This window comes from Balaenoptera musculus, chromosome 19 (genome assembly GCF_009873245.2).
Source record: "Balaenoptera musculus isolate JJ_BM4_2016_0621 chromosome 19, mBalMus1.pri.v3, whole genome shotgun sequence".
In the NCBI taxonomy this organism is placed as follows: Eukaryota; Metazoa; Chordata; class Mammalia; order Artiodactyla; family Balaenopteridae; genus Balaenoptera; species Balaenoptera musculus.
This window is the reverse complement of record NC_045803.1, coordinates 3,009,141-3,023,764: the sequence shown is the minus strand read 5'-3', so window position 1 is coordinate 3,023,764 and position 14,624 is coordinate 3,009,141. Positions and strand designations below refer to the sequence as shown.

Below are 14,624 nucleotides of genomic sequence, written 5' to 3'. Positions count from 1 at the left end.
TTGTGGGCCCAGGAGTTCAGATCATCCCAAGGCACCGCGGTGGGGCGTGGTCTAGCGGGCCTGGGGCTACCGCGCGGGGGGCGGTCTGGGGACGACGACGCGGTTTTTTCGCCTTCGGCTGAGCTCGCTGGCCGACCCCTCGCTGCGCCCCGCCTCTCCGTGCGCGTCCCCGGGGTTTCGCGGAGGCGGGCGGAAATGAGGCAAGTGCCTCCTGGCGACGGCTCCCGCGCGCCGGAAGTGACGGCACGCGGGAGAGCGTGTCCTCGGAAGTAGCCACTGCGCAGGCTCGCCGCAGACGGGGCGGCCAGGCGGGTCGCGCGGCCGCTTCCGCTTCCGGTCCGTCGCCTCCTTTGGTTGCTTCCCGTCCGCTCGGCGGCTCCCCTCCCCCGCCCGGCTCTCCGCGCCCCTCCCGGGCGCCGGGGCGGCGGGGCCGTCGGCGTGCGGCCCTCCGTGCGTCCGCGCGTGCGCCCGAGCGCGGCTCCGCGTCCGCCGCCCGCGGCTCGGCGCGCGCCCCGCGACACCGAGGCCGAGCGGGGGCAGGGGGCTGTCCGCCATGACCCCCTGGAGCGCGGCGTGAGGGGGCCGAGGTGAGCGCGGGCCGGGGCGCGGCGGGCGGGCGCGCTCGGGCGTCTCCGCGGCCTTTGTGTGTCTGCTCCCGGCCGGCCTGGGCCGCCCGCGGCTCTCCGTCTCTCCCGCGTCTGCCTGTGTGTCAGCGTCTCTGCCTCTCGCGGGCCTCGCTTGTGCTCGTGTCCGTGTCTGTTTCGCCGTTTTTGCAAAGCATTTGTCTCCGTGTGTCTGTCCCGGTCTCGCTCTGCCTTTCTGTCACGTTTCGGCGTGTGAGGGTCAGGATTAATGTTGGTGTCTCCGTTCGCCAGGTGTCTCTAGCCTCTGTGCATCTCTCCCCGTCGTCTTGCCATCTCATTTTTGTCCTGGTACCCGTGTTCTCCAACCCCGAGTCCCTCTCCGCGGGTCTGTCGCTTGGTCTAGGGTCTGCCCCTTCCCCCAGGTTCTTGAGTTAGTTGTGGTGAAGAACCCGGCTCTAGAATCAGAGGCCCACTTTTTGCGAGCCTGTAATATATTTCAGGTGATTTATCACCAAACCTTAGTTTCCTAGTCTTTAAAATTAGTGTGTTTATGTTTCCTGCGTAATAGGGCAGCTTTGCCTAATAACGGAGGTGATGCTTTTAAGTGCCTAACCCTGGCGCGTAGTAAGTGTGTAGTTAACTGCTGGGAGCTCTGGTTTCCATTATTATTTGTAGATTTTTTGTTCCACACAGATGACGTTTGATATCGTTTGATATCTGAGTATCCCTTGGAGAATTTTGCCGTATGATTTGTCTTTTATTCGATCTAGTAATTCTTTTTGGGCTAAGCAATTTTGAAAAACGTAGTCTTGTTTTAAGCAGTATCTGTGAAGTTTTAGTTTTGCTGTGACGGTTGAATATATCTTCTAATGCCCGTTAATATAAACACACGGTGTTAAGATAGCACATCTTCTGATGGCCACCCTTTTGGAAATAGTTCTGTTTTTTCTCTGACAATAATAGTAGCCAACGTTATTGAACTACTACCCACGGGGCACAGCGCCAAGAACTTTATGTATCCATTGTATTTAATCAGCAGTTCTGCCGGGTGGAATCTTTTCCTTCATTTCAGAGTTGAGCAAACTGAATCTCAGGGAGGCCAGAATTTGGACCCAGATTTCGTGTTCTTCTCCATTTTTCTTGTCTCTTATTTCCCTGTCCCAGGTTACTGCCTCTTTTCGTTTCAGGGTCTCCGTCTTTTCTCGTTGCCCGCCTGCCTCACTCTCTTCCCATGTTTCTTTATGTTTCTCGTGTCTTTATCTGCCTAGCTTTCTCTGCCTCTTTTTCTCCTCCTCTGTCTTTCCCTTTCCTTTCAGTCTCCTACTCTGTTAGTTGTCAGATCAGCTCTTCGTATTAGTGTGTCTGGCTGGGCCTTTCTTGGCACCCTGGCCATCTCTTCTCAGCTGTTCACATCTGTCTCCAAGTGCCTGCTCTCCTGTGTTCAAGGCAGGGGCCAGCCGCCTCCCCCGGGACTCAGGCTGTAGGAGGTCTCCGTAGGTCTCTGCCTGTGGCTGACATGCGGGAAAGGTTGTGGACGGCGTGGTCAGCCTGCTCTGCAGCCAGGCTGCTCCGGAGGGGAGGCCTGTGCCTTGGCTTCCTCCCCTGTGAGGTGTTTGTGAATCACGGCGCCACGGGGATGACCGGAGTTAACGTGTGTAAGGCACCCAAGAGCACGCCTGGCACAGGGCAAGGGCTGTGGGAGTGCTTGCTGTGACGGGCCTCCCTGGCCTGATCCCCTTCTCCTCTTTTCTGTTTCTTTCCCATCACTCTCCTCTCGGCACAGGTTAACTTAAAAGCGTATGTTCTGGAGCCCAAGGTGGCCCGGGGTGGAGTCTGCGCCGCCACGCCTAGTGTGTGACCTTGGCTGGGTTATTTCACCTACGTGAGCCCCTGCTTCCTCAGCTGTTAGAACCCCGCCCGCAGTGTTAAATGAGATAATGGATGTCTCGTGCTCCAGGAGTGCCTGGCACGAAGCTGGGGCCCAGCCAGCGGGCTTGTTCCTTATCTCTCCTCCCCGAGCCTCCCTGTTGGGACACCTCGTCCCCCTGGCATACCCCCTCCTGTCTATCTCTGCTCCCTTTGTTGGCCTCCTCCCTGTGTGTCCTTGTTTGTGCAGGGGATTCTGCCCCCCTCACCCCTGCTCCAGAGGTCTTTCCTGCCCTCCCTCCTTCCCTTCCTTCCTGCACGGTTTATTGAATGGCTCTTCCGGGTCAGCTCCTCTGATGGGAAGAGCCACATCCAGACAAACGTGGTCTCTGCCCCCATGGGGCTCTCAGGGCGGCCTCAGCCACAGAGTCAGACAAACGAGTAGAAAATCACCAGGGCGAGTGAGCCTACCAACGAGGCCCCCTGGGGAATGGCGGCTGTGGTGTGGGGTGGGGTGTTCCAGCGGAGCCCCGGGTGAGTGCGGGGGCCTCTGCGGGGGAGGAAGAGCAGGGGGACTGTCTCACGCCGCCGCCACATGGATAGCGCGCTTCCTGCGCACCAGGCTCCCTCCAGTTGTCTGGACTCCGCGTGAAGCCCCATCTCACAGAGGAGAAGACTGCGGTGCGGGAAGTGCCAGGCTAGGAAGTGTTGACTGGGGCGTGCCCCCTTCAGGCCTGTGGCCTGCCACCGCACGCTCTGCCTCGCTGAGCCGGGCCCTGGCAGGAAGGAGCTGGGCACGACTGAGGAACTGAAAGGTGGATGGGGTGGCTAAGACAGAGGTTAACCGGGGCCACAGTGGGGACCTGGTCCTCCGCCCCGCAGGCAGCGGGGAGCCGGGTGGCCGCAGGTCCCGCTTATGTTCCCAAAGGTCCTCTCCTTTCCCCAGATGCGGTGACCTGGCAGTCCCTGCCGCGGCCTCCCTCCTCCCGCCGCCCGGTCTCTGCACGCCCAGGGGGGCCCGCCCCCCTCCCCGCCGCCAGCCACCATGTCGACCTCCTCGCTGCGGCGCCAGATGAAGAACATCGTGCACAACTACTCGGAGGCCGAGATCAAGGTTCGGGAGGCCACGAGCAACGACCCCTGGGGCCCGTCCAGCTCCCTCATGTCTGAGATCGCCGACCTCACCTACAACGTGGTCGCCTTCTCGGAGATCATGAGCATGATCTGGAAGCGGCTCAATGACCACGGCAAGAACTGGCGGCACGTGTACAAGGTGAGCGCGGGGCGGAGCCGGATGGGGCGTGCCCACCAGGGGGTGCCCGGACTCGGGCCGCCTGCCCGGTTCCAGGAGGAGCTGGAGTCCTGTGTCTTTACGTAATTCGTGTCAATCTCTCTCTTGTTCAGTGAAGGCAACAAAGAATTTTGGGCCTTGTGGTTTTTGAAGAAGGGGCACATTCTCAAGGCTGATCCACTTAGAAGGCCTAAGTGGGTGCCCAGTGTCCGCCCCTCCCTCAGAGGCGGCCGTGTCCCCAGCTTCTGTCCTCTATGGTGATCTGTGCGTGGAGGTCCAGGCAGGTGGGCAGCTCCGGGGAGTTTTGGGGGCCACGGGCTGGTTCTGTATCTTTGTTGCAACGGTGGTCCTGTGGCCGTACGCCGTTCCCAGAACGCAAAGCAACACGTAAGGAAGAGTGAATTTTACCGTGTGTAAGTCATATTCTACTTTTAAAAAGGAAAACAAGCATACGTGTTAGGGATCATTTCTCATCAGGACCACAGAGACTTGTCGTTCTTTCTTTCTTTTTAAACAATTTTCTGTTTACTGTCTGGGTTGATCATAATTGACATAGCCAGCTACCTGGTGCTGGATTTTTAAGTTGTTTGCAATGTTCTGCTTTTACAAACAAGACAGCCATGAACGTCCGTGTACGTTTGCCATTTTCCAGAACTGGAATTTCTGGGCATACGCCTGTGCCATTTTGAAATGTGGCTAAAGTGCCCCCAGTGATACACGCACACGCCCCGATCCAGTGAAGAAGAGGCAGAAGGACAGACCACAGACTTTGGGTAAAGGGAACTCAGTTGCAGGCAGCGCTCAGTGGGTGGGTTTCTCGTTTGACTGCTGTTCTGGGGACCTGGGGCCTGGCATCCCAAGGTGGGTCAAGAAGTGGTAAAGTGCTGGGGCTGGGGCAGGTGGCGATGCCCCACCCCCAGCAATGCGGCCTCAGGCCAGTCCCGGGACCTCCCTCTGTGGGAGAGTCCGACTCCTGGGGCCCAGGGGTGTTGGTGAGTCCTTTTGTCATTGTTCCTTCGGTAAAATGGCAGTTGAGGGCCTGCTTTGTATGTGGCGGTAGGCAAGATGGGTGAGGCCCCTGGTCTCGGACGCGGACTGGAGCATGTGGCGGCCGGGCTGTCTGTCCCCCGGAGGCTGGGGTGGGTCCCTGGTGGGTTCCAGGACGAGGAGCCTGAGGCCTGGAGAGGTGGCGCCGCTTACGTTCCAGCCGGGATAGGCCCGTTCGCTCTGGCTCCTTTCCATGCCCCTCCCTACAAGCCACGCTTGGGTCTTGGATTCGATTGAGTCATTTCTTGTGAAGGGAAAGGGCGGGGGAGTTGGGGAGCCTTTTTGTGAGGTCAGGGGGAGGGACAGAAGCTGGGTGGGGAGGGGGCCCGACCGGGTGTGTGAGGGGAGGTGAGTCCAGAGAGGCCACAGGCGGCAGGTTCTTTGTGACCGGTGCCTGTGGGCGGAGGGCAGCGGAGGTACTTCTTCCAAGTGAGGGAACTGAGGCGCAGAGGTTCCGGGCTGCCCTCGCTGTGGTGGGGCTGAGAGGGGCGCCCCCGAGCCCACCCTCTTGACTCCGGGCTGCGTCACCTGACTTCGCTGAGCAGTGCAGGGGCTCAGTCTTTATTTTCGAAAATAGGGGTCAGCAAACTACAGCCCATGCGTCAAACCTGGCCCTCTGCCTATGTTTGTAAGTAAAGCTTTGTCACACGTGGCCTGGTGCAGGGCTGAGCTCTCAGGACCGGAAGTGCAGGGCCTGAAATGCTGGCGGGTTTATCAGCTGGCCCTTTACAGAGAAAGCTTGCTGGCCCCTGTTGAAGCTGATGCTCGCATTCTGATGGCCCGGGACGTCCTGGACCAGGCTGTTTTGAAAACCCGTGATGTTTTCCATCGAGGCGCGTGTTCTGAGTGCACAGCCCGGCTGGCTCGTAGGTGTGTGCCCCCCTCTGTAGCCTCTGCCCAGGTGGAGGTAGAGGATGTGTCCCCAGGAGGCACCGTGCCCGGCCTCCCGTCTGCCGAGATAGTTCCAGGCGCGGAGTCCTGTGGCCTGTGATCCTTGGTCCTGCTCTCTTTTGTCTTTGTTCGCCGTCACGTCTGGGGGGTTGACGTGTGGAGCAGCCGCTCGTTCATGTACGTGGCTGTGTGTGTGGGCCTCCTGTCATGTGAACACGCCACGGCTCGTACGTGTGTATTTCCCCCCTGTGGGGTGTTTTGGTTATTTCCATGTTCACAGTCTTTAAACTGCAGTTCCAAAGTTCCCAGAGCTCTGAAAATGAAAGTTTTCAAAAGTCGTTTGGCACCAAGGCCCCATCTGGACTGGGGTGAGGTTGTTTATCCGGCATTTGAGGGTCCCACAGAGTGCAACCGTTGGTGTCACCCTCCTCTGGGGGACTTCCGTTACACGTGGTGTGTGCAGTCTTTATGGCGCGAACTCGGGAGAATTCTGAATTCCAAAACACCGCTGGCCCAGGAGTCCTGGAGCCTGCCTTCCACACGCGGATGTGGTTTTACTTCTTTCCGTTCTCCTCTAAGGCGTAAACACATCGGGGTCAGTTAAAGACTAATCTCTAATTACAGAGGTGAATAGTGTCAACACACCTTCAGGACCCATGCCAGATCCAGGTCAGGCTCCCTGGGGAGGCTGGGGAGATGTGACCCTGGCGGATTCCACTGTGGTTCAGACAGCTTCCCCGGGGTGGCCTGTCCCTCCCTCTCTGTTTCGTTCTGCTCTAGACTTAGGAGCCCTGGGTGGGTCTGGGAACTCTGGGAGGCCCCTGGTGTCACCTGCAAAATCTAAGGTGTGCCCTTTTCCTGAGGACAGTGGCCATGGCCTCCCACAGAGCCTGAAAGGGGCCAGGACCCCTCGCCTCACTCCCCAGACCGCCTGGAGTCCAGGCTCTGCAGACCACGAAGGACTTGCCTGGGGTGGGGAGTGGGGGGCGGTATTTCCCATTAAACCTTGCTGAAAAGGGAATTTGTTCCCATGTCATAAAATGCAGAAGATCCCAAAGGGTGTTCCCTCATCCCTGCCCGCGTGGTCCTCCCTTGGAACACCCAGGCCTGGACGGGCCCTGCCGGCACGGCGTCTCCCTCCTCCGCCGTTGTCTTCAGATTGTGCCGGGGCGGTGTGAGACTTTATGCTTGGGATGACACTTTGCAGACTCACAGGGTGCTAGAGAAAGCGGGCGGATGTGTCGTGCACTGGGCACCCCGAGTGGGGCCTAACAAGCCGCCTTCCGGCCGTGCGACCTTAGGTCTTCGTTTCAATGAACAGAGCAGGGTCTGCACCGCTCGCTTGGGGATCTCCACGCGGGCTGCGGTGATGCACCGGCCGTCTCCCCTTTCCCGGTGTTTACTGAGATACGCGTAGGTTACGTGACACATGAATCACCCTTTTAAAGTGCACAGCTTGGTGGCGTTAAGCACATTCACGGTGTTGTGCAGCCATCGCCCCACCTAGTTCCAGAATATTTTCGTCCCCCTAGACAGAAGGGGGGATCTCCCGATCCCACTGAGAGTCACCCCCAAGTCCCCGGGCCCACTTTGTGGGTTTGCCCGCCCGGACATCTCCTGTGAGTGGACTCTCGCACACTCTGCTCTTTGGGGCCCGGCTTCGGCCACCCCGCGTGGTGTTTTCAAGGTCCATCCCGGTGGCAGCTCGTGCTGCGGAGGGTGTGGTGGGCTGGGCCTCGGGTGACGGTGCGGCCCCCCCCCCCCCCCCCCCCGCAGGCCATGACGCTGATGGAGTACCTCATCAAGACGGGCTCGGAGCGCGTGTCGCAGCAGTGCAAGGAGAACATGTACGCCGTGCAGACGCTGAAGGACTTCCAGTACGTGGACCGCGACGGCAAGGACCAGGGTGTGAACGTGCGCGAGAAGGCCAAGCAGCTGGTGGCCCTGCTGCGCGACGAGGACCGGCTGCGGGAGGAGCGTGCCCACGCGCTCAAGACCAAGGAGAAGCTGGCGCAGACCGCCACAGGTGAGCCAGGGGGCCCGGGCCCGGCCCCCGCCTGCGCCCTTCACCTGCGCGCTCCCTCCGGGCTGTCTGAGGGCGGCCCGGGCCGAGAGGGAGAGCGCCGCCCGGAGGAGGCTGCTGCCCCCGCGGGAGCTCTGCTCAGGCGGAGGGCAGGGGGCTGAGGCCCTGGGTGGCGCACAGGACGGAGGAGGGCCAGAGCGGTGGCGAGGGGACTCGGCTGGAGTTGGAGGAAGTGTAGGTGCCGGGTGGCGACCAGCGATTGGGAGAACGAGGTGACGTAGAGGAGACAGAAAGCGCGTCCCCCACGTTGGGAAGTCCAGCTGTGTCGGGAAGCTTTCAGTTTTATACGTGGGTGTGCAGATCCTGAGTGCTGCTGGGAAAGGCCTTTTATGCTGGAACCGGGTGGGTGTCGCAGGTCGAAACATTCCCCAAGTGGTGTCGTGAGCACAGGTGGCAGCCGTCTGCGCGTTTGAAGCGGGAAGGGTAGAGATGGGAGTAATGCCGAGAGGTGGGCCTGGGAGCTCTCGGACGAGGGGGCTGGGGAGGCGGGACCGCGTAGGAGGCCCGAGCAGTTTCCAGGTGATGGAGGTGGTGTCTTGGCAGGTGGTCAGGATGGAGAGGCGACGTGCGATGGTGAGCGCTCCCTGGCCAGCAGGAGCGAGCCTGGCCCGTTGAGGGAAGGCTGGGTGCTCCCTCCTGTCTGGGCCCATGTCTTCTCTCCATCCTTTCCTCATTCGCCCCTTGTCCTGGGACGGGGCTGGGGCCAGGTGTGCAGGCCGCTCCTCCCCCAGCATCCAGCCGCAGGCCCCAGGCTCCCCACTGGGGGCTGTTGGAAGCTTTCCCGCCTGGGCACCAGGGAGGAAGGTCCTCCGTCCCCCTGGGGCCTGAGATGGGGCCCCGAGACAGGCCACAAGGCACGTCTGACCCGGTGCAGGAACTTAGCTCACGGGCTCAGAGGTTCCCCAGGGCCGTCCCTCTTTATTAGCAGACTTTTGTCCTGGGCCACCAGGGCTGTCCTTCTTTGACCCTGTCCTTCCTGCAGGTGGGGCCGCCGCACCCCTCCGTGGGTTTGCATGCACACCACACCCCTCCCTGACCATGGAGCCTGGGGTCTGGGTCCCACTGGGGATCTTGGGGGAGGGAGGCCAGGCCCGAGGGGAGTCGGGGGGTTTCAGACTCTGCCAGCCTGGCTGCCTGGGCCGTGGGGTCCCCTCTTCCGTCTGGGTCTCAGCATCTGTGTCCCCTCAGCCTCCTCCGCAGCCGTGGGCTCTGGGCCCCCGCCCGAGGCAGAGCAGGCCTGGCCGCAGAGCAGCGGGGAGGAGGAGCTGCAGCTCCAGCTGGCCCTGGCCATGAGCAAGGAGGAGGCCGACCAGGTACGGCCGGGCGCGGGGGTGCGGGGCATGGCGGGGTCGACTTCCGTTCTGCCATCCATCGCCACGCCTCGCCGTCAGCCCCTGCCCCTCCTCTCCCGGTCTCTCTCCTCTCTCTGCTCGCCCTCTGCCCCGTCTTTCCCCGCTCCCTTTCCTCTCTGGGTGCTTGGCCGTCCTGGCCCTGCCCAGCCCGGCTCCCACCCACACCCCAAGCTTGTCTCTTTGCTGTTCTTCACCAGTTCGGGGAGTGTGTCGGTGTGTCTCTTGCTCTGTCCGAGCCTGGCTCTCTGTCTCCATCCTTGTGTGTGCACGTCTCTCTCCCCACCTCTGGGCCCCTCCTGTCTCCCCCAGCCCCTCACGCTCTCTCTCCCCCAGCCCCCGTCCTGCGGCCCCGAGGATGACGTCCAGCTCCAGCTGGCCCTTAGTTTGAGCCGTGAGGAGCACGATAAGGTCAGAGCAGCTTCCCCACCCCGAGGCTCCCCTGAGACCCTCCCCAGGTCCCCGCCTCCTCTCACCTTGAAGGGCCCCACTCCCACACATTCGTGCTGCAGCGTTTTCAGTGGGACCTTGTGTCTAATGGGTCCCCGGAAGGATACCCGGCACGTGAAGCAGATGCCTTGTGGCTGCTTTGGGTGGTGAGGGTGCCCTCCTCTCTCTCCGTCACAGCCCAGGGTTCCACCACGTTCACCCCGCGCAGAAAACACCCGGAGTCAGGCGCCCCGTGCTTCCCCAGCCCGTTAGAGCAGCCCGGCCCGGCCCGTCCTGTCCCCTGCACGGCACCCTCCCGTCGTCGTCCCCCCCGCCCCGGCCTGAGACCCCGTGTCCCACCCCATCCCACACATCGTCCGCATCCCATTGTAATTTTCAGTCGCCGTTGTCTGGGTGGGAGGGCTCGGGGCTGTCCATGTGGGGGGGGGAGTGCAGTGTCAGCCCCGTCGCTCAGAGTCTGACCCCTCCCCTGCCTGCTGCTTCCGGCCGGAACAGGAGGAGCGGATCCGCCGTGGGGACGACCTGCGGCTGCAGATGGCCATAGAGGAGAGCAGGAGGGAGACCGTGGGCCAGGAGGAGGTGAGTGGGCGCCGGGCCTGGCTGGGCGGGCGGAGTGGCGGGAGAGCGTGTCCAGGCCGGCCTCGGCCAGAGGCCTCATCAGTGTCCGGCGCAGCCCAGGAGGGTCTCGGCCCTGCTCCGCCTGCCCCCCTGCCCCTGGGAAGGGAGGGGCGTGCAGGGTCTGCGGGGGCACCTCCCATCCAGAGCGCGTGGGCAGCTGCGGGTGCGGGGCCGAGGGCGGCGGCTGAGTCTGAGACCCCGAGTCTGTGTGGTGTCGGGGGCTCCCCGTCGGGGCTGGTCAGCGGCCTGGCCTGGGTGGGAAGCGGGCATGTGGTGTTGCAGGGCCAGCCGACTGCCGTGCGGAGAGTGGACGGAGGGGCTAGGGTGGGAGGAGGGCCGGGGCGGGTGGGGAGGTGGCCGGGGGAGCGTGTCAGAGGAACAAGCAGCTGGGCGTCTGCTCCCGCGCCCGTCCTCTCTGGGCGCTCGGAGGTCCCGTGGCGGTAGGTCTGCCTCCCCTTGACGCCCGGCTCCTCCTGCCCCTCCTGCTGTGTGGCCGTCCTGTCTCCCCGCGTCCTCTCTCTGGGTCGGGGTCCGCCCACTGCCCCTTCTCTCTCCTCCTCCTTCCCTGCAGTCGTCCCTCATGGATCTTGCTGACGTCTTCACGGCCCCGGCTGCTCCGCAGGCTGCGGATCCCTGGGGGGGCCCAGTGCCCATCGCTGCTGCCCTGCCCGCGGCGGCCCCCACCTCGGACCCTTGGGGGGGACCCCCTGTGCCTCCCGCTGCTGACCCCTGGGGTGGTCCGGCTCCTGCGCCGGCCTCCGGGGACCCCTGGAGGCCTGCTGCCCCTGCGGGGCCCCCGGTTGACCCTTGGGGTGGGACCGCGGCCCCTGCGGCTGGAGAAGGACCTACCCCCGACCCGTGGGGGAGCTCAGACGGTGAGTGCCCACTGCCTCCCTGACCCTGCGCAGGTGTGGCGTGCAGTCCGGGGGTGCCCTGGGGGTGGGTGCCCGTTGGCTGTGGGGGCTGCAGGAGGCGGGGGAGGGGCTGGGTGAGGCACGCACGAGGCCCCTCACCCCACCCTGGCCGGGGGCCTCTCGGGGGCCCTCTGGAGGCCTCAAGGCTGAGGAGGGCTTTGCCAGAAGGGGGCGCCTGGCAGTGTGAGCGCGCAGGGCTGGAGGGTGGGGACGCGGTGGGAGGGGCCAGCGGGGGAGGGGCCTGAAGCCTCGGGGCTGCCTGGCTTTGGGGGGGCGGGGTGGGCTGCCAGCCCCTCACCTGTGCCTTCTTCCTCACGCAGGCGGGGCCCCGGTCGGCGGACCCCCAGCCTCTGATCCCTGGGCCCCGGCCCCGGCCTTCTCAGACCCCTGGGGGGCGTCCCGTACCAAGCCCAGCGCCAATGGCACCGCAGGTACTGGGGGGGTGGCCCGGGGGGGCCGGGCCTCGAGTGTGGGAGGAGTCGCGTCGCCTGGGCCCCTGGGGAAGCTGAGGGCACACCCTGACCCCACAGCGGTCGGGGGGTTTGACACGGAGCCCGACGAGTTCTCCGACTTCGAGCGACTGCGCACAGCCCTGCCGGCCTCTGGGAGCAGCACGGGTGAGTGTCCCCCGCAAGCCCAGGAGGCCTGTCCTGCAGGCTGGGCGGCCGCTTGAGGGCTGAGACGCAGCAGGACGGCTGCAGCCCCCAGGTGGGCCCGGCCCCCAGGGCTCTGTAACAGCGTGACTGAGGTGGAGCTGGCCGTCCACCCATCGTAAGGAGGAACTTCTTACTTCGTTTTCAAATAACTTCAGACTGAGAGAAGAGGTGCAAAAATCGTAGAGAATTCCCTTCCTCCAGTTTCCCCGAGTGCTGCCCTCTGTCACCCTGGAATGTCCCCGGAGTGCAGTGCAGGCTCTCCGGGGCTTCCGGGCGGCGTGGCGCCGGGACGGGCCTGATGGCTGCGCCTCCCTCTGGGAGCCGCACCCCTTTCCTCACCTGCCCGCCGCGTCCTGGGGCCCGGGGCAGGGGCGTTTGTGCGCCCCTCTTCCCGGAGCTCCGAGCGCCTGTCTTCCGGCCAGAGTCCGGGCTGGCCCTTGTGTCTGCAGGTTGTCCCTGGGCTTGTCCTCGAGCTGAGACCCCGAGTCTGTGTGGTGTTGGGGGCTCTCTTCGAGGTGCCCGCCTCCCCGCCCTGGGTAACATTCCCTCTGGTCCCTCGGTTTTTCTGCGTCTTCGAGTGCAGCAGGCTTTGTGGAGGGGGCAGGGCTGGCACCAGTGCCTCCCCCACCCCAGGCTGACCGTAGGTTCCCGTCCAGTCTGCAGGTCTCACTCTTCCAGGCTGCTCTTCAGCTACACGTGTGCATGTCCTTCAATATCAGACGGGGTTCTTAAATCTTAAAGAGACAAAAAATCAGGCCTCACGCTAACGGCACATCACCCAGTCTCCTGGGACGGTGGGCGCCTGCCCCTGTCCCCCCCACACGTCCCCTCCGGGCAGTTATGACCCGTCGTGTGAGCTTCCGAAAGCGGTGCTGTTCTGCTGTCACCCGCTGGGGCCGGTCCCTGACCTGGAGGCTGTCAGAGGGTGGTCCTCCCGGCCTTGCCTCTTGGCCTCACACCTGCCTGGTTTGGCTCCGGGGCCGCCTCCCCCTGACCCCGCTCTGCGGCCCCTTCCAGGGGAGCTGGAGCTGCTCGCCGGAGAGGTGCCCGCGCGCAGTCCCGGTGCCTTCGACATGAGCGGGGTCGGGGGCTCTCTGGCCGAGGCTGTGGGGAGTCCCCCGCCTGCAGCCACCCCGACGCCCACGCCGCCCACGCGGAAGACGCCGGAGTCGTTCCTGGGGCCCAATGCCGCCCTGGTGGACCTGGACTCGCTGGTGAGCCGGCCAGGCCCCACACCGCCAGGAGCCAAGGCCTCCAACCCCTTCCTGCCGAGCGGTGAGTGCGGCCCGGGAGCAAGGGTGCTGGCCCGCCCGGCAGACCCGACTCGACTCCGCCCCCTGCCCTCTCTCCCTGCAGGAGGCCCGGCCACCGGCCCCTCCATCACCAACCCCTTCCAGCCCGCGCCCCCCGCGACACTCACCCTGAACCAGCTCCGGCTTAGCCCCGTGCCCCCGGTCGCTGGAGCGCCGCCGACGTACATCTCTCCCCTTGGCGGGGGCCCTGGCCTACCCCCCATGATGCCCCAGGGACCCCCGGCCCCCAACACTAATCCCTTCCTCCTATAATCCAGGGCGGGAGGGGGCTTCCCCCACTCCTGCTCCCTGGGCGACCAGTGTTGTGAGTGCATGTGAAGCGGGGGACCCCTGCCCCCACCCCAGCATCCTTCCCCCTCCTGGGGCCCACTCACACTACACCGTCTCCCCACATCCCCGACCCTGCCTCCCCAGAGAGAAACTGGACCTGGGGATGGGGAGGGGTGCGGCCGGAGGGGGACCCCTGCCCACGGCATTAGAAGGGGGAGGGACAGCGGGGGGGGGTCCCCCCACCCATCTCCCTCCCTCCCAACTCCTGACTGGCCCCTCAATCAGTGTTTGAGCCTCCTCGTCCCCTCACGCACCCCTCGGTGAATCCTTGGTGATGATTTTGGCAACTTCGGGAATAAATGGCAATTCTTATGGGCGCAGTGCCCCCAAGTTCCCATTCATGGTTCCTGTGACCCCTTCACCTGGGGCACCCAGGGCTCCGAACCCAGTGGCCTCCTGGGGGCAGTTGGGAGCCGGCCCCTCGTGGAAGCCTTGATTTCCCTGACCCTCTGGGTGCCGTTCGGTTCTGTGCTGGGGGTGGGAGGGGGCACTGAGTCCTGGTGGAGCTGTGGCCCACTCAGGGCCAGACAGTCACCCTTATGAGGGTCAGGAGTCCCCTGGAGAGCTGACGGGGCCCTGGGCTGTGCCAGCGGACACCACGTTGAGGTTGGGGTCCAGGCCTCATGAGTTGTTGGTGAGGACGGGGAGTTCTTACTGAGGTGGCACACACTTGACACACCTCAGACACGCCCCGGCCGTCCTATGCCCAGCGTGGCACCGCTGGAGGCCCGCATCGGCTGCTGCTGGCTGAGCTTGGAGACCACAGGTGCCTCCTGCCTGCTGTTTGTTTGTGCTCCGGACTGGGCCCCAGGGGCTCTGCAGGCCAGCCGGCAAGGTGAAGCCACGGTCGCCCCCAGGAACAGCGAGCGTCTGCTGGTCCAGCCTTGCAGCCCTGCAGCCCTGCGGCCCCGGCTGGGTGATGGGGCTCCACGGGGGCTCCCGCCACGCTCGCGGGGGTCAGGTCCCCGCCCCGGTTTGTTCCCGAAGTGGTTCTTTTTAACAGCTGGCTCAGGGGTACGGGGGGACTCATCCCATGGGCCGGGCACCCCGAGATCAACTGGCCTTTGTTCTTTCCCAGGAGGTGCCCTGGCATAGGGCGAGCGAGGGCACAGGTACATGCAGACCACCAGGGGCCAGAGGGCGCGCCCAGGCTGGCCTGCACTGACCTGCCTCCAGTGGCGCCCACTTCCCACGGTGTGGGGGGGTGACTGGGGAGCCTCAGACACGGCTGT

General features: G+C 64.0%; 1 protein-coding gene across 3 annotated transcripts; it reads left to right on the top strand.

Moving 5' to 3' along the window:
- Positions 1-359: 359 nt before the first annotated feature.
- EPN1 (epsin 1) lies at positions 360-13,727 on the top strand. 3 transcript variants are annotated; one of them, XM_036832390.1, is made up of 11 exons: positions 402-587; positions 3,397-3,723; positions 7,456-7,705; positions 8,951-9,075; positions 9,448-9,522; positions 10,057-10,140; positions 10,751-11,054; positions 11,414-11,524; positions 11,624-11,710; positions 12,767-13,024; positions 13,106-13,727. In XM_036832390.1, exons 2-11 carry the CDS (start codon positions 3,496-3,498, stop codon positions 13,312-13,314), a joined length of 1,731 nt encoding a protein of 576 aa, XP_036688285.1. In that variant the 5' UTR covers positions 402-587; positions 3,397-3,495; the 3' UTR covers positions 13,315-13,727. The 3 variants fall into 3 exon arrangements, with proteins under 3 accessions (XP_036688286.1, XP_036688285.1, XP_036688288.1); XM_036832391.1 differs by lacking the exon at positions 9,448-9,522 and having other exon boundaries at positions 360-587; positions 13,106-13,722; XM_036832393.1 differs by lacking the exons at positions 402-587; positions 9,448-9,522 and adding an exon at positions 2,086-2,159 and having other exon boundaries at positions 13,106-13,722.
- The last annotated feature ends 897 nt before the right edge of the window (positions 13,728-14,624 follow it).